We start from the raw sequence: 25,896 nt of genomic DNA on the forward strand, positions 1-25,896 counted from the left end.
AAATGGGTATTGTCTGCTCACCACAGCAAATAAGCTCAGGAGCCAAGGTGCAACAATGGAAGTGCCTTCACAACAACTAGATAGTCGCATCTGGTCAGTGCTAACCAACTTGGGCTTTTGGGCTGTTGTATTGCTGTGTTGATTTCCAGGTTCAGGCTATGGGGCTTGGGCTCTATGGACTTAGCATGGGGGCAGCACAAGGCACAGGTATAGGAACAAACACTTAATTCCACTCCAATATACTATACTATCACAGAATCACAGAGCTGGAAGGGACCTCAGGAGGTTATCTAGTCCAGCCCCCTGCTTCAAGCAGGATCAACCCCTACTAAGTCATCCCAGCCAGGACCTTGTCCAGCCGGGACTTAAAAACCTCAAGGGATGGAGAATCCACCACCTCTCTAGGCAACGCATTCCAATACTTCACCACCCGCCTGGTGAAGTAGTTTTTCCTAAGATCTAACCTACATCTCTCCCTCTTCAAGTTCTGACCATTACTCCTTGTTCTGCCATCTGACACCACTGAGAACAGTTTCTCACCCTCCTTTTTAGAGCTCCCCATCAGGAAGTTGAAGGGTGCTATTAAATCACCTCTAAGTCTTCTCTTCTGTAAACTAAACAAGCCCAAATCCCTCAGCCTATCCTCATAGGTCTTGTGCTCCAGACCCTTAATCATTTTTGTTGCCCTTCGCTGAACCTGCTCTAGCAAATCCACATCCTGTTTATACTGAGGGGCCCAAAACTGGACACAATACTCCAGATGTGGCCTCACCCGTGCTGAATAAAGAGGAATAACTACTTCTCTAGATCTGCTTGAAATGCTCCTCCTAATGCACCCCAGTATGCCGTTAGCTTTCTTGGCTACAAGGGCACAATGTTTACTCATATCCAGACTTTCATCCACCATAACCCCTAGGTCCCTTTCCATCATACTGATGCTGAGCCAGTCAGTCCCCAGCCTGTAACAATGTTTGGGATTCTTCCGCCCCAGGTGCAGGACTCTACACTTCTCTTTATTCAACTGCATCAGATTTCTTTTGGCCCAGTCCTCCAATTTATACAGGTCCCTCTGGATTCTCTCTCTACCCTCCACCATATCTACCTCTCTCCCTAGTTTTGTGTCATCCGCAAACTTGCTGAGGGTGCAACGTAGTCCCTCATCCAGGTCATTAATAAAGATGTTGAGTAACACCGGCCACAGAACCGAGCCTTGCAGCACTCCGCTTGAAACAGACCTCCATCCAGATATTGAGCCATTGACCACTACCCGTTGGGCCTGACCATCAAGCCAGCTTTCTATTCATCTTATAGTCCAAGGATCCAGTCCACATTTCCTTAACTGATGGACAAGAATGTTGTGGGAGACCGTACCAAAAGCCTTGCTGAAGTCAAGGTATATCACATCCACTGACTTCCCCCATGTCCAAAGAGCTTGTTATCTCGTCATAGAAGCTAATCAGATTGGTCAGGCAGGACTTGCCCCTGGTGAATCCATGTTAGCTACTTTTGATCACCTTCCCCTCTTCCATGTGCTTCAAAATGGATTCCTTGAGGATTCCCTCCATTATTTTCCCAGGGATTGAGGTAAGGCTGACGGGTCTATAGTTCCCCGGATTGTCCTCCTTTCCTTTCTTAAAGATGGACACTACGTTTGCCTTCTTCCAGTTATCCGGTATCTCCCCCGATTTCCAAGAGTCTTCAAGGATAATGGCCAAAGGTTCAGCAATGACCTCTGCCAATTCCCTCAGTAGCGTGGGGTGCATTAAATCCAGACTCATGGACTTGTGCACATCTAGTTTTTCTAGATAGCTCAGAACTTGTTCCTTCCCCACAGATGGCTGCCCTCCACCCTCCCATACTGCATCATCTAGGACCGTCATGAGGAAGTTGACTTTGTCCGTGAAGACTGAGGCAAAAAAAGCATTGAGTACTTCAGCTTTTCCTGCATCATCTGTCACTAGGTTACCTCCCTCTTCCAGTAATGGCTCCACACCTTCTCTGATAACCTGTTTATTGTTCACATGCCTGTAGAAACCCTTCTTGTTACTCTTCACATCCCTTGCCAGCTGCAGTTCCAATACTATACTAGCACTTGTACAAGCCCCTATAGAGAAGTCAACTACAGAACATTCTTCAAGTGACATTTCTAGCATGGAGCAAAGTAAATTAACATGAGCTAAGTCTACTACATATATACCAGATCTTGCACTGGCAAGGGGAATGTGGGCTAACATTTTCTCCAGCACTAGCTTATGACCTTTGCTTAGGATATAAGAATAAGAGCTGGCAATAAATCCACTGGCATGTAAAGTATCCGTGTCTCTAAAAGGCCGTGTTTAAACTAGCCCAAAACTTCGAAATGGCCATGCATTCGAAATGGAAATTACTGAAGTGCCGCGGCTGCCAGCATTCTAATGAGGCGATGAATATGTATTTAATTAGTGAACTTTGAAATGGCCACTAGTTTTGGGCTAGTGTAGATGTAGCCAAAGAGAATACTGGTGATTGACTCGCTCTCAACTTCTTTTTATTCTCTCAAGTTTTTTCTGTATCTTTGCTCAGGAAGAAAATTCTCGTACATGGCAGTGTCAGAACTGTGATTGTAATTACATGTACATGTGATATGTTGCAAATGACACTTGCTTCCTTAGTTTTACCTATGTTATTACATGCACAGAACTTGTTTTTCCCTCCCCATATATCCCAAAATTTAACCAATTTCTGTCAATACATCATCTCTAATTTTTAGCTAACATTTCTATATAATAGCTTTTTTAAAATAAAATAGTTTTCATTTGAACCCGTTATTTCAGACGCATATAACTAGACAGATTTCTGGAAAATATTCAAGTGCCTTTGCCTGACTCTACTAATTTTCTGGGAGCATTAGGTATTGAGAGGCAGTTCCCACAAGTGTTGCAATATATATGGTGCATCTTATTCAGATTATGTGCCTGAATTTTATTTTGAACATATTTAGGAAATACCATTCAATTTTTCTGTAAATATGTTTATAACCATATGAACAAGTGACTATGGTACAGAGTCAAAGAAAATATCATCATCAAATGCTTTTGTTTCCCCTTTTCCTTTCACACAAATTAAAGTGAATTTGGGTCTCAAAAGTATGATCTTTTCTTATAGAATTTTACATGTAACAAACAGCTCTGAAGTTTTCCCCTATTTTATTTTCAGTCAAGAGAGATGGGGCTGAACGGAAGCTATGAAGTCAATTGGTGTTCAGCCAAAATTCTTAAATGACTTGCCATACAACAGCTCAACAGCCAAAATTAGTGTTAAAAATTCAAATTCGACACATTAACACGTGGTTTGAACTTGGATGGGAATTTTCTGGGTCATTATAGGGGCTCTTTTGAATACTTGGCTTAATCTAATTCTTGACTCCCCCGCCCAACCCTTCTGCCCCTCTACTCTCTGATTTGCTCACCTTGATAATTTTTTTCTGATTTGTCAACTTTTATTACTATTTTTGGTTCTCTGTGCCTTAAATATTGAGTCTGTTCTGGTATGGCTATGGTCTGAAGAAGTGGGTCTGTCCCAGGAAAGCTCACCTAATAAAATTATTTTGTTAATCTTTAAAGTGCTACTTGACTGCTCTTTTATTTTGATAGTATATAGACTAGCACCGCTTTCTCTCTGTTACTAGTACATTTACAATTTACCTATTAATTGGGTTCTCTGTTTTTAAACACTATTTAATAGCTTCATTATTCTTCCCTAACAAAATAATTTGGTGTATAAATGTATTAATTAAAAATTAGAAAGTATTTCATTTCTGAAGTTGATTAGTTCTATAGGAAAAGCAATTGTTCACAGTCCTGAAAATGAATTTAACTAGATGAACAACATTAAATATTCTGTGATTTTTTCGTGCGGAAAAATAATTACCTTTTCAGATCTTCTGGTCTTCCCCATCCTCGAATGAAAAGTTTAGTCAGGAGAAGCCGTCGGTACAAAATATCAAGTTTGCTCAGACCCATTAGCAGGAAACTAACATCTAAAAGGAGAAAACAGATAGCGATGAGGTATCAAGTACATGATCTTGAAAGAGTAGCTTTTTTTTCTTTTTTTTTTTTAAATTCTCAGGCCAGAGGCACCCATGGCAAAAAAGCCTAAAAAGGCATCACAGCCCCAGGGAAAAAAATCAAGCCCAAAGAACCCAGTCAAATCCAAGTGAAGGGGAACAAAACGCAAAGAGTCTAATTCAGTGTTTCCCAAACTGTGTTCCACGTGACGTGAATAGGTGTTCCATGAAAAAATTCTAATGCTAGTGATGATTTTTTACTTCTAAAACATTAAATAAGAAATTATTTGTGTATAAAAATATTAAGGTATTAGAACAGTATTTAGATTGCAGGTATATCAATAGTTAACACATTCAGAATAGTATAGTTATTATGAGACTTGCGCCAAAACAATCTGAGTTGACTAGAATGATATGAGAATCCAACTCTCCAGCATCATTCCTAATATTAAGTGGATATGTGAGCAAAAGATGCAAAAACATTCTTCCCATTAAGAAAACTATCAAATGTTACATATTTTTATTTTCCAGTAGTTTTCTGTAAAAATAACATCTATAAAAACAAACTTTAAAAATATTTTTGCATACTTAATTTGCTTTGCATTTCTTTTTAACACATTTCTTTTTTAAAGCTTGAAGAAATGACAGTCCTTTTTTGAACAATACTATCCTTTCCATTTTCGTACAAAAGAACAACACTAACCATCCTTCTTTTGGCTGTTACATTCATGTTTTGTTTTGGGTTTCTACTTAATTTTTAATTTTTATACTTAAAGATAGGGTTCCTGCCCATCCTCCTAAGAGAAGGACATTAGTTCATTCAGATGGTTCTCTTGTTGTATTTTGTTCTTTGTAACTAAGAGATACCTAAAAAACTCTTACATTAACTTTTGAGTGTTAAGTGAGGCAATTTCTTGGTAAGAAACCCTTCAACTCTCCTCACTCCCGCCAACTCCTCCCTGACTACCGTGTATGTGTTCCGTCAATATATTCCAAGCCCAAAAGTGTTCTGTGGCCAAATTAGTTTGGAAAACACTGACCTAACTGATCATACTTAGAATGCCTGCACAATCTGTACAGCATAATTTTGAAAGCTCAGCCAGGTAAAACTTTTTATCCCTATTCAATCCCTGAAATACACTCATGTTCTACAGGAAAACTGCAGAAGTAAAACTATCATTTTGAAATTTTATCAACTGTAATACATCCTATTCTAAACTGGATTTGAGACACTGATCTGGAACTTCAATTTTCAATGCTAGAAGAAATTCAGATTCATGTTCCAGAAACTACATTTCAATCTCTTCCATCTGTTCTGCCCTCAACTTGACCAATTTCGGGATCAAGTAATTTTAGTTAAATAAGGAAAAGGCTCCAAGGATTCTCTGAAACTTTTAAAAAGTGTATGTCCTTGTGTGATAACAGTCGACCCCCAAGTTATGCAAAGGTTATGTTCCCGGGCAACCTCACATAACCCAAATTTCACACAAGTTAGGAGGAGTCAAGAACCAGGTGGCAGCTTGGTTCCCGGCTCCCCTGTGCTTGCAGGAGCCAGGAAACTGACCAGTGGCGGGTGTAGTAATGAGAGGGCCTGACAATCAGGCTTGGTGTAAGGCTAAAGGCCTAGAACAAAAGTCAATGCCCAGCTAAAGCACTTCAAGGATTAAAGCAAAAACTGTAAGGTAGGTAGATTCTGCTTACAGGAATTTGGCAGAGACAGGGCTGATTAGAACATTATCCCAAAGTGCTAAGCACTCAATGACACACAAGAACACATCCTGCTTGTACCATGCACTCCCCATAGATAACAGCTTAGCACCAGGTAGATTCCAACCCAAGTTCAGGAACAGGTTGTAATGACAACATGATGCATAGTGTTGTTTTGATGGTACCACCACTATCCCAAGTTAATGGGTTGAGATATCGGCAAACAGCACCACTGTTACAGCGTCCAGTCAAGCTTATCCTGCTGGAAGGGCCTTGAAGATGGTGTGCCAAACGCAAGGAACACAGAAAAGTGGACATGTACCCATTAAACCTTGAGATGGCCTGGGTATGGAACACAAAGGACGGATCCCAAGCACAGCAAGTACTCATCCAGAAGAGCGATATAGTGCGACGACAGATTGAAAAACGATTGACTCTTAACACAGAAACACATGAACCATATGCGGTGTTGCTGGAGTCTACTAACTGTAACCGAAAAGTTACCTTTAGAGTGCTCCCTGATCCTGGGTTCCACAATCCACCCAATACTGGCACCCAACAAAAGTGCATAAGCACACATAAGGGGGATCAAGGGTCGGATGCCCCACAAACAGATCAGGGGATGGTAGCATCGAGCAAAACAGTAGAAAATAAAGTAGCTGTAATGGTGGGGGGAAATTAAACCCTAACATGCAAAATTCAGAAACAAACTTATGAAAGTACCACTGCAAATGTGGATTGGTATAGAGCAGTAGACCCAGTCATTAGCCACTCATAGGGAATTACCAAACATATGGAGACTGAATGCAGGTGTTTTGTACATAATTCTACATTTAAGTTCAACTATTGTGACAAGCAAATTGCACAACAATACTTATAACAAGGAACTGAAAAATACTATTTTAGTTTTACATTGTAAACATGTTTCATCAAAAATAAATGTAATGCAAGCACTGTGCACATTGTATTTTGTATTGTAACAGAAACTAATACATGTGAAAACACAAAAAAAATCCAAAAATTGTAACTATACAGCATTCTGTTATCAACAGCGTGATTAATCCTAAATCTCACGATTAATTTTTTAATCGTTTGATAGCCCTACTAATTATCCAAAGTTACATGACTAATAAGTGCTTATTTCCCCGCAAACAAGGTTAGTTGTAGAGTAAACCCTCAACATATGTGCCTTCAAGTTGCACGTAACTAGCTTTAACACAAGTTAAGCACGACTTAAGGCTGCTCTGCAGCCACTTCTCCCTGCCTTCTCCCAGCCTTGTGGCTGTCAACCTGATAAGCTAAAAGCCTTCCACTGGGGGAAGGCAGGGAGAAGGCACCAGGAAACTGACCAGCTTTCCTGGGTCTGCAAGCAGAGGGGAGCTGGGAACCGTATAATAGTATGAAGAAAATCATCTGGAAGTAATGCATCTTAATTATAATTAGGTTATGTTGTCCCATAAAGGGGTAAAACTGTAGGGTACACAAAGTAGGTTACTCAATGGTGTTAGAAAAATCCCAGATCACACAAAGGTTACTCAGACCACAGTAAAGATGCTAAGTTTTAGGAATGAAATCCCAGTAGTTTGATTTTTATGAAGAGGTAAGAGAAACAAACATGCTTTTGGAATCACATTTGTTTATCATACTGAAGGTAGGTCATTTTACATGAACTACTCTGAGTGGAAAAAAATACTTCTCAGATCAGCAAAGACACCATCATTAATCCTCTTTTCATTCAAAGTTCTTTTATCTATTAAACATAATACTTTTTGTCAACCTTGTACTATGCATCCTACTCTACGTTTGAAACAGCTTGTCTGTGCAACTATCTAGTCTGCTTCTTGAAGAACTCCTCCTAAATGATAAAAGCTAGAACCACCAAATTTGGTATACAGCTTCCTTTTATCATAACTTGAGGCAATGACTGGGTTTTGTTGTGCTGGGGGCAGAGCCAGTAAAGGAATGAAGCTTCCCCACCCCAGATTTGCTGCTTGCCGTTCACCTTCCTCACTGTCAGAAATAGGAATGCAAATGAAGGAAGCCAGAAATGCAAATGATGTGCTGATTTACATATCTTTTTAGAAGAGATTCTTTGGAAAGAAAAAAAGCAGTGTAGACAGGGGTCTTTCAAAAACAACCCCCCACCACACACACTTTTTTTTTTTTTTTAAAGGAAAGGGTTCTTTTGAAAACAGTCCCTGCTCTGTCAACCCTAACAGACCTGTGGTTGGTTATCCAAGTGGTGGATAACAGCTTTTACTGTATAATGGCAAAAAGGCATATTTGAAGGTATAACTGCATCTACATTAAGACTTTTGCCAGTACAGTTATGTTGGTTAAGGAGTGACATTTGAAAATTATTCCATCAAATTCGTTGACAATGAAGAGCACTTCTTACATGGAAGTTTGATCAGTATTTGGTAGGTTACTGACATTTTGTTAAAGTTACACTTACTTAAATAATGGGGACCCACTTCTGCATACCTGATACACCACACAAAGAAGTTAAAGCTGTTAGTTATGTGCGTTGCAGGGCATATGATCTTCCAATGCAAGTGTCAGGAATTTTTCTGCACTTAAGAAAACAGATTTAATACCAATTAAAATCATTAAATTTATAAACAATTCACCATTTGTTTTAGGAAATCAGCACTTTGCCAAAGCCCTAGCCCATTTATGACTTAAAGAACCTCGTTTATAACCTATTGACAATGAAAGATAATTTATGCAGTTTACCCCAAATTCAACTATTGGAGTCCTTCATATGAAGCAAGGTCTTTGACTATATTGACTACTAACAATACATCTCTGCTAATATACATGTGTACTTTCTCTATACACAAAGGTTTATCCAAATTCCTACTCTATGAAAGTCAGCTCACTCTATTGTTACCTTTATACACAGCTTTAATTATTTAATCAACCTCACAATACAGAGACTAAAGGCTTAATAAAGATGGAAATATAGTTTCCTGTGACAGAGAGTCAGCCAGTTCTGGCCAACAAAAGAATCTGGTCATCACAGAATACCCACCATCATTCAAGAGCATAATAAAAGTAACCCACCACATCAAAGTGACATGAGATATTTCTCTCTTCCAGATTATGTACTTCAATTTTTAACTTAAACTGATCACTAGAATTATTTTTTCTACATTTGAGGAACAGTTTACACACTACTGGGTACAAAAATATTTGTGGGGAAATCAAGGTCCTTAAAAAAGTAGTCTATAATTCAGCAGCATTATCATGTAGCTTTCTGATTACATTATTCATGATCTCTTGTTTTACTTTGTCCTGATTAATATCTCATGATCACTAGTTCAGTTTAACATTTACCTGTTCAAAGTACAAACTAAACAAACAGATCAACTGGAGAAAAAAAGAGATGCTTGCAAAAAGAGAAGCATAAATTTAGCACAATAACCGATAAAGAGAAAACCTCAAGCAAGTAGGTGTACCAGAGACAGCGCAAACCGAACTCTACAGGTGGATGACAGGCAGAAACCACTATATTTTTCTCAATGACAGTTTTAGAGGATGGGTCACATGGGGAAGAGAAGGGCGCCAATTTCTACTGCAGGTGTGGAGGAGAATGAAGGCAAAACTGTGATAAGACTGGGCTAGTTTCACGGGGGGTTTCTGGAACATGGGAGGTGAGCGCTACGTGACAAGCCCATTTAAGTTTAAACGGACACACATGGCCACGCGTGAAAGCAGCCGCCAGGCAGGGGAGCAGCGCTCAGTTGGAACGGTAATAACACCCCGGTTTGGGGGTCAGCAACCCCACTATGCAAAGTGTTTCAGCACCACTAGACAACTCTGCCGCGGGGAGCGGGGGTAAACGCACAACCCGGGCACCCATCGGCCAGCGCGGGACGAGCGCTCTCCCGCCAAGGAAGCGGGAAGGACGGCGGGTCGGTGACCCGGCAGGGAAAGGGCGGCGGGCAAGCCCGGCTTCCCACCACCCTTAGGCTGCGGGCGGCGAGCTACTGACCACAGGCGGACACGGCGCTACTCCTTCGACTCGGGTCCCAGTCGCAAACGATGCCGACCGTCCCGACCCAGGCCCCGCATGGAGTCACGTCGGGTAGCGAATCCCCGTCTGGGACGGACGAGCGCCAGGTGCTCAGACCGGCCAGAGACTCCCGGCGCCCCACAACGGGGCGGGCCTTCGGCTCCCCACTACCACCGCAGCCGCCTCCCGCTGGACCGGCAGCATATGGGGGGAAGAGCGAGGGAACCAGCCGCCCTGGACAGTACTGGGCGGGGACGCAATGAAGGTCGCTACCGGGGCGGTGCCACCACTCGGCCTCTTCCGCAGCTCAGTTGATGAAGCGAACAGGGGCGGAGACTGGCCGTTGTCATCGGCTTTCACACGTGACTGGTCTCACACCGCCCTGCCAGTCCACGTGACTCCAGCAGGAGGGAAAGGAGGGCGCGCGCGTGTGTGTAACTGTCTCGGGCGCGCGCCAGTGACGCCGCCGGCCGCTGGGAGCTGAGCAAGGACAATCGGCGTCTGGGGCGCGGCCGGGGGCGGGGTAGAAGCTTGTGCGGAGACGCAGACATGGCTGCGGTCCCGGCCGATGCTGGTCCTGCTGCTGAGGGGGAGGAACAGGCGCCTCTGCTCGGCGCGGGAGGGGATGACGACAGCAGGTAAGCCGCGCGGTCAGACCTCCCCGCCAGCGCTGGCGGGCGCTGCCGCCGCCCCCCAGAGAAGGGCGGTGCTGGGCCAGAGGCTGTGCAGCGTTGCGCTTCGCTTCGCCTCGCCTCGCCTGGAGTCCGGGTGTGCCCAGCGCCCTTGGGATGGCTCGTGCAGGTAGCGAGCCGGGCTGCGGGCCACAGCCGGGCGAGCGCAGAGTCTCTGCGAGCTGGGGCAAGCCCTGGGGCAACGCGTTAGGGCCCGGCTCCAGGTCGCAGTACCCCTAGGAGTGGCATTGGGGAGATACTGCAGCAACCGGCTCCTTGGACGCAGTCAAGGAGTAATCGAGTTCGAGGAGCCGAGCAGAGCCCAGTGGCCGGGAGTGGGCGGTAATATTTGATGGGGGACCACTCCAACCTCCTTTGATTTAATTTTATACGGCCAGGCAGGAGATCAACAAGCAAACTGAGGTATTTAGCTAAAATAATACACCTAACTCCGTTATCTCCCTAGTTGTCTGTCTTAGGTATTTTGTACAGCACTTCGTACCATAGTGTTTGGGTGGTATCTGGTGTGTGTTGTTCCCTATCCTCACAACAAAAGACTGCAGCTTAAATAAGTGCTTGTGTTTGGAAATCATTTTCTAAGGACTTATCTGTATACATGAATAGTATTGTTTCAGTTATGCTAGAAAAAAGCATACAATTATGCTAGCATAAAGCAACTTTATAATAGCTGTAGCCACATGAGGTTTTATGGGAGTTAAAAACATAACACCCAAAATAAAAACTTCACTAAGTGAAAGCTATGTTAATACAATGATTATATAGATTAGGTCAATATACCTATGACAGAGATGCTCTCTCTACAATAGAATTACTCTGAAGAACCTTATGAATGAACAAACATGCTCAAGAGATATTGTCAGCGTATATGATATAAAAATAAATCCTTGTTCATGTAACTATAACGATAATTTAAATCTTGGAATGTTACATTTATTTTTCACCTGTAACAAGCAGTCATGTAGCGCCACAGGTTATGTCTGCACTAGAATGATCTGTCAGGAGAGATTGTCTGACAAACTTCTGTTGACAGAGTGGTTCCACACACAAAAGTGGATCGGAAAAATGATCTGCTCTGTTGACAGAGAGCAGCCGAATGGACCCCAGAACCTCATCAGACAGGGTCGCATGGATGGCAAGCCGTTCTAGGAGTCCTGGCCAGGCGTCCCCTTAAAGGGGCTCCCTCCCACCTTCTCTGCCTATGCTGAGGCTTGCCTACTTAGATGAGGGACAGCATAGCTAATGCAGGGCTCATGTGCTTTCTGTGAGAGTTTGACTTTTCCAGACAGCCATGGTGCCAGAGTAGGCCCTGGGCTTGTACTGAACCTACTCCTAGTTGCTCGAGCTGCTGATCATGGCCATCCTCTATCTTCTCGGGGGGTGGAGGGGGGACATGCCTGCCAGTGGTATCGAGGAGCATGCCCTCAGTGCCCCAGGGCACCACCTGTGCCTACCCACCAGGGTGACCAGACGGGTCTGGAGGTAAACCACCAATTCCAACTGATCAGACCAGCTGGTCATGGGGTAGAGGCATGAACAGCAGTGGCTCCAGAATTTCCATATGAGGAAGGACACTTGCCTAGAGCTCGGCGCCTGGCTCACCTCCACTCTGTGGAAGGAGGACACCTGGATGTGGCCCACCATCGCCCTCTGGAAGCTGGCCACCCGCCGCAGCTACCACTCTGTCGGGAACCAGTTTGGCATGGGGAAATCCAACATGAGGGCTATCCTCATGCAGGTAGGGCACACTCCGGCTGCAGGAGGCAGGAGGGAATTCTGCCCAAGGGGGACCCTCGGGGAGCATGGTCAGGGGTGTGAGGGATGGGGTTGAGGATAGACACCTGTTCCCAGGGTACCGTGCCATCCCATCCTCACAGACCTGCTGCTGGGGGTTGCTCCATGGAGGGGTGGGGGGCCGGAGGGTTGGGAGCTGAAGGGAGATGGAAGGGGTGGGGAGCTGGCAGACTCCCTCCCCTAGTCCTTCCTGTGTTTGGTCTCCACACCTTGCAGGTAGTGACGGCCATCAACGCCATCCTGCTCCAGAGGATTGTCCGCATTGCAGACCGGGACCTGGTCATGGCCAGCTTCAGCACCCTGGGGTTTCCAAACTGCTTCAGAGCAATTGATGGGACCCACATTTGCATCCATGTCCTGGACCAAAGCGTGGCCCAGTACAGCAATTACCAGGGTCACTAGTCCATCATGCTGCAGGCCCTGATTGACCACTGAGGATGACTCCTCGACATGTGCATCAGATGGTCAGGCCAGGCACATGATGCCCACGTGTTCTGCAACTCTGTCCTGTGCCTAGGAGTAGGTGGTTGGGGACGTGCAGATGCCACTTTGCATGGTGGGGGACACCACCTCCCCCCTCATGCCCTGGTTCATGAGGCCCTGCACCAGCCACCGGGACTCCAGTCAGGACTTGTTCAACAGCTGCCTCTAATGGGAGCACAACCAGGCGCAGTGTGCCCTCAGCTGTTTGAAGGCACAGTTCAGATGCCTCCTGACCTGGCTGGACATGGGGGAGCACAATGTCCCTCTAGTCATGGCTGCGTATGGTGTCCTTCACAACATTGTGGAGGAGAAGGGAGAGGCTTTTCTCCTGGGATGGGGGTGGTGGCTGCTGACTGTGCTTATGAACATCCAAGTGCAGCTCCCGTCTGCCCTACCCGCAGAGATGGGGTGCCGCTCCAGGAGGCCCTAAGGGACATCTTCCACAGCCCCCGGTGACCCTCCCCAGGGCACCCCTGGTGGGGGCCTTGGGCCTGCAGCCCTACCCTGTCCCCACTGTGACCCCTCCCTTTTCCTACTCACCCCTCCCCAATTATGAGAGACATGGGGATTGTGAACAAATAAACCTTTTACTTTAAAATAGCAAAACGTGCAAAATAAAAGCTGTGCAAATACCTATCATTAGGCAATGTAAATAGTTAACTGTATACATTGAGGGATATCTGAACTCAGATTGGGGGCTTGGGATGGGGGTCATGACTCCATGGTGGAGTGGGACTCCAAGTGGTGCCGGCACCTGGATCCCTTCCTGCCTTAGTTTCAGGTAGCTGAATTGGAGCTGGGAGCACAGGGAGAGATGGAAATGTGGGGGTTTGGGAGGGGTTCAGTGGGGTTGAGCTCAGAGCGGGGGTAGGCATGGCAGGGGGTGGGCGCAGCTACTGTGCCAGGTCGAGGACAGCTGGCAGGCTGCCTGGTAGGGGCAGGGCTGGAGGGGGCAAGGGACTGGGGTAACAGAGGCAGTAGGCGTGGGTGGTTTGGCTGGCTGGTCCCATGAGGTGCTGGTGACAGCAGCCCACCAGGAGATTAGTTAGTCCCAGGACTCGCATCTGCTGCTTCCATTCTTCCCACAGTCACTGCTGTAGGAGGGCAACCTATCTCCTGAGCGTGGCTATGTAGGCCCACAGGATGTCATCATCTGCTGGGTAATGGTCCTTCTGACCACGGGCCCACCCTGGCAGTGATGGGGTGCTTACCCTCTGGCGCTGCTCCTGGGCTATCTGGCCCCAGTCCCTGAAGGGGGCTCACTGGCCCTGGCAGGGAGATGGGGCTGACCTGGCCCTCAGATGGCACAGCTGTAAGGGAGTGAGAGGAGAAAGGGTGATTCATTCCTGCCATGCAGCCCCTAAGTCCCTGCCCCCCTCCCACTGTGAGAAGCAGCTCTGAACCCTGGGCTGAAGGACAGGGATGTCCTGAGAACAGACACCTGTGTGCCCTGCATGGTGGGCTGTGCCATGCAGAGACCCCTTGGTACCTGGGGGACTGGGCTGACTGCTGTGCCCCCGCACCTGACGAGCTAGTGGCCTGGGGCGGTCCTGCCACAGACGAGTCCCTGCTTGGGTGGTGGGTGTGCTGGGCGCAGCCTGGCCCTCTCTTGGGCCCCTCTACATGCATGCGGCTCACAGCACTGTCCATGGGGTGGGTGCTGCCGCTCGCCTGTTGGTGTGCCTGTGAGCCACTAGCCAAACTCCTTGGTGGTGTGTTTGGGGGTCAGGCCATTGCCTGTGTGGCTGGCCTGCTTCCGGCTATGGCAGGGGCAGGCAGGCCATCCCCCATGTTCCCTGGGGCCCAGAGGCTTGTGGAGCCCCCTGTGGGGCTGTCAGTGGGCTGATGCCTATGCCCAGGGGCTGCCTGCTGGGTCTAGGTTGGGGATGCTGCCTTACACATAGTTGCACATTCTGGGATCGCTGTGTAGGTTCCCACCAGAGCCAGCCTCGCGAGACTCATGGAATGCCTCATCTGCACCTGCTCCCCCCACCCTGAGGTGCATGACCTGTGGGATATTCACTGGAGGATCCCTCAAAGAGTTCCAGAAATGCCCTGGACATTGCCTCACTGAAGGGGCCTGAGTCCAGGGGTGGTGATGAGGGTCGCCTGGCTGGACTTGGGGTCCATGTTGGGGTCTGGCTGGGTCCCTGGCCCCTCCATCAGCATTGCAGGTGCCTCCTCAGCTGTGTCAATGGTCTGTCAGCTGGGGATGCTGGCCTTGCACCCCCAGGAGCTGGTGGATCTCTGTGTAGAAGGGGTAGGTGGCCATCCCTGCCCCCAACTTACGGCATGTGTCTCATACCCTGGCACACTTCTTTTACTTTGGGCCGTATCTACTCCGGAGTGTGGGTGGGATGTCTGCAGTCAGTCAGGGCTGTGGTGATGCACGGGCATACCCCAGGGTGTTGTGCCTCTTTGCCAAGGAGTCCAGCAGTGTGGCCTACTCAGGCCACAGGGCCAGGAGGTCTTGGATTACCAGCCCGGTCCAGGATGAGACCCGCTTCTTTGAACCCTGGGTGGGTCCTGGAACCCCTTAGGCAGGTCTTCTCAGAGGTTGGGGGGTCTCAGGCAGCCTTGGCCATCATTCCTAGGTCCCAGAGAATGGCTGTGAGGACATGTAGCTGGCAGTGTGTGGCTCTGCTGTTTCCAGGTTCTCTGCCATGGGACTTCTGGGGCTCCCTGCAGGTTTCAGACTGGCTGGAGGCAGGGAGCATCGAGGTGTGATTGCTGTGAATAGGGCATGAACCATGGATGACTGTTCTGTTGACAAAAGGACCCCTGGGAGCATCCACACGGCTTTTTTGTGTACAGATTCTATTGATTTTTAGTGTGGATGCTTCATGGGTTTTGTTGAGTAAATCCTCTAGTGTAGACATAGCTTTAGAGACTAACAAATTTAGGTTATGAGCTTTGGTGGGTAACACCCACTTCTTCAGATGAAAAAGGTGCTACAGTAATAGCGGTTTGTGAAGCTACAGACTAATACAGCTACCTCTCCAACGATATTTACATTTAACCTGTTTATTTATATTTTACATTTCATAAAATTTAGGAAAAATGAAAATAGGCTTGTCAAGTTCACTCTTTATTGTCATTATTTTCAGTTGCTAAGGCTTCATTTTTATGTTTATTTTAAATTCGTAATACTGAAAGGGAATGTTTAGCTGTCATGGTTTAGGCTCTAGTCCTATGATCTGTTTTATAACGACATAAAGGGCTTGTCTACACTACCACCTTTCTTCGAAGGAAGGATGGTAATTAGGGTGTTGCGATTTTACTAATGAAGTGCTGCCGTGCATAGGTAGCACTTCATTAAGCAAATTCCCCCCTGCGGCAACTTTGAAGTTTTAAACTTCGAAGTACCAGCACGTGTCTAGCTGCGGCTCACCCGCCAGTACTTTGAAGTGCTGGGGCACCTTCGAAGTCCCCTTACTCCTCAAAATTCCAAAATTTTGAGGAGTAAGGAGACTTCGAAGTACCAGTGGGTGAGCCATGGCTAGACGCATGCCAGTACTTTGAAGTTCAAAACGTCAAAGTTGCCACGGGGGGAATTTGCTTAATGAAGTGTTGCCTATGCACGGCAGCACTTAATTAGTAAGCTCCCAACACCCTAACTACCATCCTTCCTTCGAAGGAAGGTGGTAGTGTAGACAAGCCCAAAGAAACCTTATGGCTATGTGGAGATCCATTGAAGTCAAGTGGTGCCCCCAAAAGACTTTGCGTACGTGAAAAGCTTGTAGGATTCGGGATCTGGGTATAAGCAAGCAACAGTCACTGTCTTCACTTGGGCAAGTTGTATGAATGTGGACTTGACTCATTTAAAAAAAATACAGCGTGGGCAAAAGTTTAGTTTTTCAGCATATTTTTTCTTTTGCTAATTTACGTCCTCATTGTCCATGTGAATGAAAGGCGTATTACATTCTAATTTTTTCTCTTTGGTGCTACCATGGTTTAATAGGTAAGTTAGAATCAAAAAGCAAGTATGCACTGTGATAGATGATGTCTTTTATTTCAGCAAAATATATCACAGAATGCTGCAACTCAGACAAATACTGGAGGACACATTTATTAGGTGTATAGTGCTAGGTTCTTGTAACAATCATTAATAGAACTAGAGAAAACAGGGTAAATGTTCCTTTTTAGAAAAGGCAAACCGTTTAGAGCCTGCTGCTGTTCCATGCAAAGATGAGCTTTATGTCCGAAACAATGTTGACGTTGTAAATTAGATTGATTTAATATTGATGAATGAATGGTTAGGACCAGTGTAAACTACATAATGTATACACTATTTGTATAATTTGAGGTAACTTGTGAAAAATGCTACTGATGACTGAAATATTCTTAATTAAGAAATAAATAACAATGAGATTTTTTTCTTTTACTATTCAAGGAATGGGGATGTTGTGGAAACCCAACAGCATTATAGGAGTAGGTGGAGGTCCATTCGTGTTATGTATCTTACAATGTTTTTTAGCAGTGTAGGTAAGTAATCTTGATCTTCATCCAGCAGAATTTTGATTCTATTTGTACAATGGATATACTGTTTTAATTTGAAAATTCTAAGAAATCTTGTGTATTTAACTATTCCTGCTCCTACTAAAACTGGCACACTCTGGTCCATCAACATCTCTCATTGTGCAGGGATGAGGGATGTTCCTGAACCAGAGAGCCAAGCCGGGGGGCAACCAGCTGGCTGAGGCTGGGCCTGAGGCGGCATCCCCCAACAGTCCTCCCCTCCACGGTGCCGTTTTCCCACCCCCTTGTGGGGTACTGGGGCCAGAGAGTCAACAGTAGCACCCCACTGCAGGGGACTGGGGCCAGAGCACTGGGGTTGCAAGGCTGGCTGCAGTGGCGAGCCATGGCAGGATGGCCAGCAGGGGACATCAACTTCCCTTGGCCTGGCAAAATTCCTTTTGCAGGATCACTGAGGGTCCTGAGGGGCTAAATCAGTAAGGTTCCACCTATACTAGAGTTATTTTTCTTTTATACATCATAAAATGCAATTATCACTTGTGAATTGAGAGTGATGATAAAATGAAGGGTAAGTTTCATAAAATCAGTTTGGAAAATTATCACCTTGTTTGTCTTTCATATGAATAACCTAGTGCAAAGAAGTCAGATTTTTTCATGCAGCATTTTTGGCAAAGAGAAAGTGACATAACACTAAAGTGACCAAAATTTTGTACTCTAATTTTTAATTTCTGAGTAGGACATATGAGGTAAGGTTGTAACTTGTAACCAGACAGATCTAGGATCGTGTTATGAAATGAAGTATAAAATGCTAGTAGACTGTAAAAGCAAAAAGTAACTGTTAGTATTAAGGAAAGAGGATTTCTCTGTGATGCTGGAACACAAATATATGTATTTTAAAATACAGTATTTGCAGATGGTTTTTCTTCATGGGGGTGTTACAGTACTTTGTTTCCACAATATATCAACATTGTATTTAGTTGCATTTCAGCGCTTCATGAGTAAACTTCGAAATGGCCATTTGCGTGGCCATTTCGAAGTTTGGGGCACGTGTAGACACAACCTAGGTGTGCAATCTATTAAGCCTTTTTATACATCTGTGTAGCGTGGTACCCTTGTTTTTAAATAAGAATTTTTCTAACATAAGTAAATTACTGCTCTTTTATTCAGCATGACAAAAATGTTGTTTTGGTTGCCATGGGGAGTTTGAAAATTCGATATTTTTAAAAAGGAGAAATGTAAGCCCCATAGTATTTGATAACATGTAGCAATATAAAATAACTCCAGTTTTGTTTTCTTTTTTTAATTATATCACAGGTTTTTCAATTGTAATTATGTCTATATGGCCATATCTGCAAAAGGTTTGTAAATTGCAATAATTCTAATTTTTATTTTCTGCTGTAGTAGAACATGAGATTACTTTACAGTTTATGACCCAGTCCTTCAACAAGCTCTATACAGGCTGACTCTGTGTAGATTTCATTGAGGGATCTGGGACTTATTTATCTAACTCCCCAAATACTGAATATATAATATTTAAACTAATTAGTTTTCTGTTTCCATTCTTGAATCACACTTTACTGTGTAGGAATGTTGTATTTTATTTTTAATGGCTGATACTTTTCCAGAGTAGTAATTTGCACTACCCTATAGCATGCTGATTTTTCATACTTGTAATTACATTTGTGATATTCTGTTTACTTTGAAAATACTGCCAAAGCAATATGTAGTTGTAAACTTGTGACTGTCTTGCATGTTTAAACAGTGTTAGCATAAAATCAGGATATTTGAGGATATGTACTGTTTTTCATTATCTTTGTTGAAGTAGGCTCCATTCAAATCCTAGTGTGCTATGCATTATAGACACAAATGGGGACATGATCTGTGCCTAAAAAGTATGCAGTGGAAAACAGTGAACTTCATAAAAAATGCAAACAAATCAAAACAGTTGTATCAAATCAGTAAGGGGTAGTGTATGACTAGTCTGTAAACTTCCTTTCTTAACTTCTGATAGTTTTTAATACACAACATAAAATTTGTCCTTTTAATTTACCAAATTAATAATGGTTCATGTTATCAATCTTTAAACATTAGGTTCCCAATATTACTTCACTTAAAGTTGTATTGTAGTTTGGGAGAAAACTGTAGCTATCTAAGATCATTTGTTTTCCCAAAAAAGGACTTTTATAGTGACACTATGAACATACTGTCTGTGTCTATACTAGAGGGTTTTATTGACAAAACTCATGGGGTGTCTACACACACAATGTGGTTTGTGAACAGTCTGTCAACAAAACTCAGCACTTCGTCCGACAGCTTTATCAACAGTTTCTGTCAACAAAAAAAGTCATGTAGATGCCCTTGGGGGCCCTCTGTTGACATACAGGATTTCCAGTTCACCCAGCAGCCTATTTGCTGACTATCTGGTTGGCCGCTCTGTCTAGAGCGTGGCCAGGCAGTCTAGCCACTCCCTCTCAACAAAGCAGATCATTTTTCACATCAGCTTTTCTGTGTGGACGTGATCTGTCAACAGAAGTTTTGCCAGAAGATCTTTTCCGCCAGTTAATTCTGTCGACAGGTCACTGTAGTGTAGACATAGCCGCTGTGTAAGTCCTATTCATCCGTATGTAGGACAAGGTGTCCACACTTAAAAAAAAATATTTCTATAAAACTTTGAAGCTAAAAATCTCTATGTGCCAAGAACTATTATGTTACATTTTTTTTTTTTTTCACATTGAAGGAATAGTGTCATCCTCACTCTGGCCTCTGTGTTAGGGCTGGAATGGTGTAAAAGGACCTTTTTAAAGTCCTGGTTTCAGCTATGGCTGAAGTTCCTTAGTATAGGAACTGTGAGATCACTGCCTTCCAAAAACCCCTTCTGAGCCCCCAGACAGAATATGTATTGTGTAGGAGGATAATGAGGGCAGCATGGGGAGATGACTGTGACAGACCCTCAGTGAAAGTTGTGCAAGGGTCCCTCTTTAGCCTCCAGAGCATTTCAGATTCAGGAATGTGCAAAGATGTCTTAAAGATGCCCTGGTGCCCCCTGAACATCAGGTACACGATGCACTTCAGAAGTATAGCACAAAACCTTACATGTTGTAGGGTACTGATTCCAAAATTGTTTTTGCTGGTATGTAAAACAACAAAAAGTCCTGTGGCACCTTATAGACTAGCAGAAATTTTGGAGCATAAGCTTTTGTGGGCAAAGCAGGTCTTTGCCCATGAAAGTTTATGCTCCAAAGTTTCTGTTAATCTATAAGGTGCCACAGGACTTCTAGTTGCTTTTGAAGATACAGACTAACAGGGCTACCCCTGTGATAATTTGCTGATATGATGATAATAGTACGCTAATTTTCTTAAAATCACTGTACTTGTTTCTGCAGATTGATCTGACAGCAGATGCAAGTTTCTTGGGGTGGATTATTGCTTCATACAGCCTTGGACAAATGATAGCCTCACCATTGTTTGGTTTATGGTCCAATCACAGGCCAAGAAGAGAGCCGCTTGTTGTTTCTATTACCATTTCTGTGGCTGCTAATTGCCTTTATGCCTATGTCCATTTACCTTCTTCACACAACAAATACTACATGCTGGTTGCTCGTTCCCTTGTGGGATTTGGAGCAGGTAATAGCAGCGGAATTTAAACTAGTGAAGATGGCGTCTTATCTAAGAGAGAACAGGTTCTAGCTTATGTTAAGCAAAATAATTATTAGGCAGATAATGTCTTCCCAAATGATTAACACAAGTAGTTAGCTAACACTGTGTATGGTGCTGCACAATTATATACTTTCTTGGTGCATGTAATAGGGAAACATTGAGTATCATTAATAAACTGCCTGATTTGATATGAAAGTATGGTGGGAGCTGGGGAGGAGGAATTGAACTAAGTGTGAATGGAGGTTTAAATTTTTTTTCTTTTTTCCCCAAGGAAATGTAGCAGTAGTTCGATCATACATTGCTGGTGCCACTTCTCTGACAGAAAGAACTAGTGCTATGGCCAACACCAGTGCCTGTCAAGCAACAGGATTCATACTAGGACCTGGTACAATGTTTTATTTCCTCATTCCTCCAAAATAAATAACACTCCTTTTATTATTTAGGAGAAAATCAGACATTAAGTTTGGGGCTGGGAATTTCCTCAGCATCAGTGCACACAAAAACAAGCACATTTTGTCGTAATATTAAACTGAATAAATAGCACATTCCTGTGCTTTATCCTTAAGCTGCTGTTCAAATAACACTGAGCCAAAATACTCTACCTCAAAAAAAGTGTAATTGTTTTGAGTACATTTCTATTCTGTGTAATTTTGGTGGCAATTTACCAGGTGTAACTGGATTAATAAAGTAAATTTAAACTATTTATTTCCATTGCCAATTAATTGATGCGGTTGAGAAAATTAAGTGCGTCCCCTGATCCTCACCCCCATCCCTCAAGAAAAAGGTATCTCCACAATGCTTCCCAGCTGGTCCATAAAGAGTGCAAACTAGTTGTACCTTACATTTAGGGAGAGGAAAGTATTGGTTTTTGGTAGCTACGCAAGCCTGACCTCATTCCATATATAGTTATGGGCTCCACTTTACTCAGTTACCATAGGAAATTATAGCCATTGAGCATGATTAGAGCATTTCCTTATACTTCAGTGGATGAGAGTATTCCTTGGTTGGCTGTCTATCAACCATAGAAGAAGCATAAAGAGGCCATACAACTGAAGAGGCAGTCTCCTTGAGTGACACATACAGGGTGCGTTCTCCCTTCCCATTCTTCATTTTGATAGAAACTCAGCCAGCTTCCTGATGATCATATGCTAGGCAGGGGAGGAGCTCTTACATGTGCATGCATATTCTGCTCCCACTGTTTAATGGGTCTTTTTGTTTGTTTTGTGTCACCTGTTTAGTGGGGGTTTTTTGTTTCTGTTTGTTTGTTTGTTTTCCTGTTTTCGTTCTGCTGGACCCAGCAGAAGGGATAGCCCTGTCCCAAAGTAGGATATTCCTATGGCTGGAAGAGTAGATGAAGTTATCATACAAAGCTCAACTACAGAGTCATAATTATATGGCGAGTGTGGGAGGATAGCTGCCTAAGAAATGAGGTCAAACTTGCATAGGCACTTAATGCCAACTCCCCTTAAATAAGGTGCAGCTAGTTTACAGTCTTTAAGGACTAGCCACTGGGACATTGCTATAGCAGGAGGTTAATACTTTGCACATGAAGTTCAGCTAGTAGCTGGTAGATCTGGGGCTGGGTAATTTTCCTTTCTTGACCTTTGTGCAGCTTGAGTGACTTGTTCTTAGTGTCACACTGCTGTTTGAGTATATTGCTATGGTTTTCTAGGAATTGCAGGTTCTAAATATGTGCACCTATTTCCAGATAGCTATGATTCTATTGATACCCATCAGATGACTGTGAACTGGATTACCCAAACAGAAATGCATTAATAATTTTGTTGGAATTTACTGAGGTGATGGGTTTTTATTGTCTTAAGTTTTTCAGACTTGTTTCTCTCTAATTGGAGAAAAAGGAGTGACGTGGGAAATCATTCATCTCCAGGTGAACATGTACACAGCACCAGTTCTAATGGCGGCTTTCCTAGGAATTATTAATATTATTCTAATTTTTGCTATATTCAGGTAACTAAATAGAAACTATAACCTGTTACTGTTCGAAGATTGTGGATGGTCTGTTGTGGATACTTTCAGTTTTGTTGAAAATAGTCTGCTGCTTATCAGAATAAAATCCACTGATACACTAAGTAATGGATAGAATTGTCAAAAGAGCAGAGATAATTTATTATTCAGTGTGACTATCATCTATGGCACATGCATTCTCACTCTTCACTAAGCAAAGCTTAGTGATGTATATGGTAGAGACAATAAAAGCAGAACATTATGGTGCTAGCATCATAACTCAGTGCATATACCTAGTTTATAGAATTCAAAATGCATATAGGGGTCTTCCCAGATCATAATAACTTGCAGAGACTTGGCAGTCTCTGTGTCTGTCTCCTAGATCGGGGGTGAGAAATCTCCTACCCCTGGGCTGGATCAGGCCTGTGACAAGACTTGGAGCGTCCTCTTCCCCCATCCCCCAACCTGTGCAGTGTGGGGCTTGGTACATGTAACTGTGTCTTGGTACAAAAGAAAAGAATTGGGTAAACTGTTAATGAGAACAATTTTCAATCTTTAGAGAACATCAAGTGGATGACATGGGAAGACAATGCAAAAGCATCAATTTTGAAGAAGGTAATATTTTCTCGGCAAACTGGCACATTCCTTGTTACTTTAATGTACTATCAGATTTGTATATAAAGAGTGCCTTTTTATTAAGGTCAAGCCTTCATTTAGCAATATTACAAAGGGTGGTGGATTAAGCAAGTCAGAATTAGTTATGAGATATAGATCCTTCTGTCTCCAGATGGATTGAAATCTGGACCAAGTTGGTAATGAAAGTTATCATCTAGGGCATAGATGGGGAACTTCTTCGAGTGGTCCCTGTGGGTGCTCCATAGTAGGTGTCGGGTTCGTCCCGGCGCCGCAGCTCGGAAAATCTTCAGCAGTCTCCTTCAGGTCGCACATGCGCCGATGCGCGTCGGCTCTTCGCGCGCTTATGGTCACGTGCGCGATCCGGTCCCCGCCAGTTCCTTCTCAACCGCTAACGGCTGCAGACGGAATCCTCTCCGGCTCCAACGCCTGAGACAGAGAAATCTTATTTTTTTCTCGTGTTAATAGTTTTTAACAGTTCATAGTTAGCAGTTCTATAGTTATTATAGTTAGTTACTCTGTTAAAAGTTGTTAAAAGTTACAGACTATCTTAAAACCGCAGCGGCCGCCTCCGGGCGGGCCCACTGCTTTTGTTTGTCGGCCTTCAAAGGCCAACGGTTATTAACATCACCTAACAGACTGTTAAGTGTGCTATTAGCACCTAAGGACTCAGAGTTAAGTTTTAACAATGCCATCCCCTGGCTTTAAGAAGTGTGAATCTTGCCTGGAGGCCATGCCTGCTTTGGATGGCCATAGCAGGTGCATACGGTGTCTTGGGGAGACGCACGTTCCCCAGAAGTGCTCCCATTGTTCCAAGTTGACTAATAGAGCTAGAAAAGATAGAGAAATGAGGCTGAAGATGCTGTTGGTTGACAAGCACTTCAGCCTGCCTCATCAGAGGCAACGCATGCGGAGGGCTCTTCAGGACCACACAAGAGGAAGGCTGCCTCTTTGACCTCCTCTGCGCAGAAGAAAAGAAGAGCCTCGCCTACTTGATCCCTGCCCCTTACTGTTGGGAGCGGGACGAGTATAACAAAGGGCCTGCACACGCTGGCTTCCTCCACTGGTAAAGCCGTGGCGCATGCGACCACTCAAGGCCCTGCAGCTACCGGGGAGATGGCACCGAGAGCCGTGCAGGCACTAGTCAGTCCGGCACCGATCGAGACTTCCCCAGAGGCGCCGGGATCGACGGCACCGAGGACATTGGCACCAGGATCGACGGCACCGAGGACGACGGCACCGGCAACAACGGCACCGGGAGCTCCGGTACCAAGTTCACCAACAAGACCACCCGAGAGGGTAAAGGCTAAAATGAAGACCGGGCACTGCAGCCCCTCTCCTGAGGTAATTGCGCTGCCTCTGTCACCACGATCACCACCGGAGATTTGACGGGCAGCAACACCTTCAGCCTGCTACAGATGTCCTTCTCCTTTTCTTCGGAGTCCATCCCAGGGGTCTGCACGCTTTTCTCCATCATCTAGCAGAGATCCCTACGAGTTTTCTCACAGAGGCTCTCCTTGTATGTCGGTATCATCTCGGAGGTCTCGACATTCCAGGCACCACCCTTACATCCTTGGGTCATGGTCCAGGTCTCCATCGCCGGGCCCCTGTCCCTGTTGCTACGACCGCCTTCATTATGTGGGGCGTCAGCATAGGAGGTCGACGTCTCACTATGGATCCCCGTCGACCACCCCTCAACGCCACAGTGTTCTGCTTCCACCTGGGGGAACACCACGAGTTCCCCAATCAGAGGCTGGGTCTAAAGGCATTGAACCCCACCTCGAAATTCCACAAAGGCAATCACATCAATACAGCCAGGATCCAGAGGAATTGGAGGAGAGATACCATAGTGATGCCTCCTCATCCTCGCCAGATGAGGCCGTGGTCCCTGGAGACATTTCTCCCCCAGATGACCTGAAACAGTTCCAGAAGCTGTTCAGACGAGTAGCTCAATCCCAAGATATTCAAGTGGCGGAGGTGCAGGAGAAACACCACAGACTCCTTAAAAACCTCAGGCCTCCATCTTCTTCTAAAATTGCTATTCCTTTGGACGATGCAATCATGGAGGCAGCCACTAATATATGGCAGACTCCAGCATCCGCTCCTCCTACCAACAAAAGAGCGGACAAAAAGTACTTCATCCCTGCGAAAGGTATGGAATTTCTATTTAGTCATCCACAGCCAAACTCGCTAGTGGTTGAATCGTCCCAACACAGGTCCGAATCGTCCCAGTACAAATCTGGGGGATTGGACAAGGACATAAAGAAGCTGGATCTTCTGGGTAGAAAAGCCTACTCCTCCTCTACTCTGTTGCTCCGCATGGCCAACTATGCCGCTCATTTGTCGAATCACAATTTCGACAACTATTCCAAGCTTACTGCCCTCATGGACTTCCTTCCGGAGGATAAAAGGCCAATTCTTAAGGCGAT

At 44.7% G+C, this 25,896-nt stretch overlaps 2 protein-coding genes across 7 annotated transcripts in view; one reads left to right on the forward strand and one right to left on the reverse strand.

Moving 5' to 3' along the window:
- Window positions 1-9,888, reverse strand: part of ABHD18 (abhydrolase domain containing 18) — a 58,831-nt gene extending 48,943 nt beyond the window's left edge. The window contains exons 1-3 of one of the 5 annotated variants that reach the window (XM_074993323.1): window positions 9,750-9,888; window positions 8,208-8,327; window positions 3,910-4,018 (exon numbers count right to left, since the gene is read on the reverse strand). In XM_074993323.1, coding sequence (XP_074849424.1) covers window positions 3,910-4,001 — 92 coding nt within the window. In that variant the 5' untranslated portion in view covers window positions 4,002-4,018; window positions 8,208-8,327; window positions 9,750-9,888. The remainder of the gene's footprint in view (window positions 1-3,909; window positions 4,019-8,207; window positions 8,328-9,749) is intronic. The other 4 variants (XM_074993324.1, XM_074993322.1, XM_074993321.1 and 1 more) reach the window with 4 other exon arrangements.
- Window positions 9,889-9,943: 55 nt separating this feature from the next.
- Window positions 9,944-25,896, forward strand: part of MFSD8 (major facilitator superfamily domain containing 8) — a 28,647-nt gene continuing 12,694 nt past the window's right edge. For both annotated transcript variants that reach the window (XM_074993317.1, XM_074993318.1), the window contains exons 1-7: window positions 9,944-10,408; window positions 17,130-17,221; window positions 18,527-18,570; window positions 20,596-20,836; window positions 21,141-21,254; window positions 22,693-22,837; window positions 23,394-23,449. In XM_074993317.1, coding sequence (XP_074849418.1) covers window positions 10,320-10,408; window positions 17,130-17,221; window positions 18,527-18,570; window positions 20,596-20,836; window positions 21,141-21,254; window positions 22,693-22,837; window positions 23,394-23,449 — 781 coding nt within the window. In that variant the 5' untranslated portion in view covers window positions 9,944-10,319. The remainder of the gene's footprint in view (window positions 10,409-17,129; window positions 17,222-18,526; window positions 18,571-20,595; window positions 20,837-21,140; window positions 21,255-22,692; window positions 22,838-23,393; window positions 23,450-25,896) is intronic.

The sequence above is a fragment of the Carettochelys insculpta genome, chromosome 4, assembly GCF_033958435.1.
Source record: "Carettochelys insculpta isolate YL-2023 chromosome 4, ASM3395843v1, whole genome shotgun sequence".
Lineage (NCBI taxonomy): Eukaryota > Metazoa > Chordata > Testudines > Carettochelyidae > Carettochelys > Carettochelys insculpta.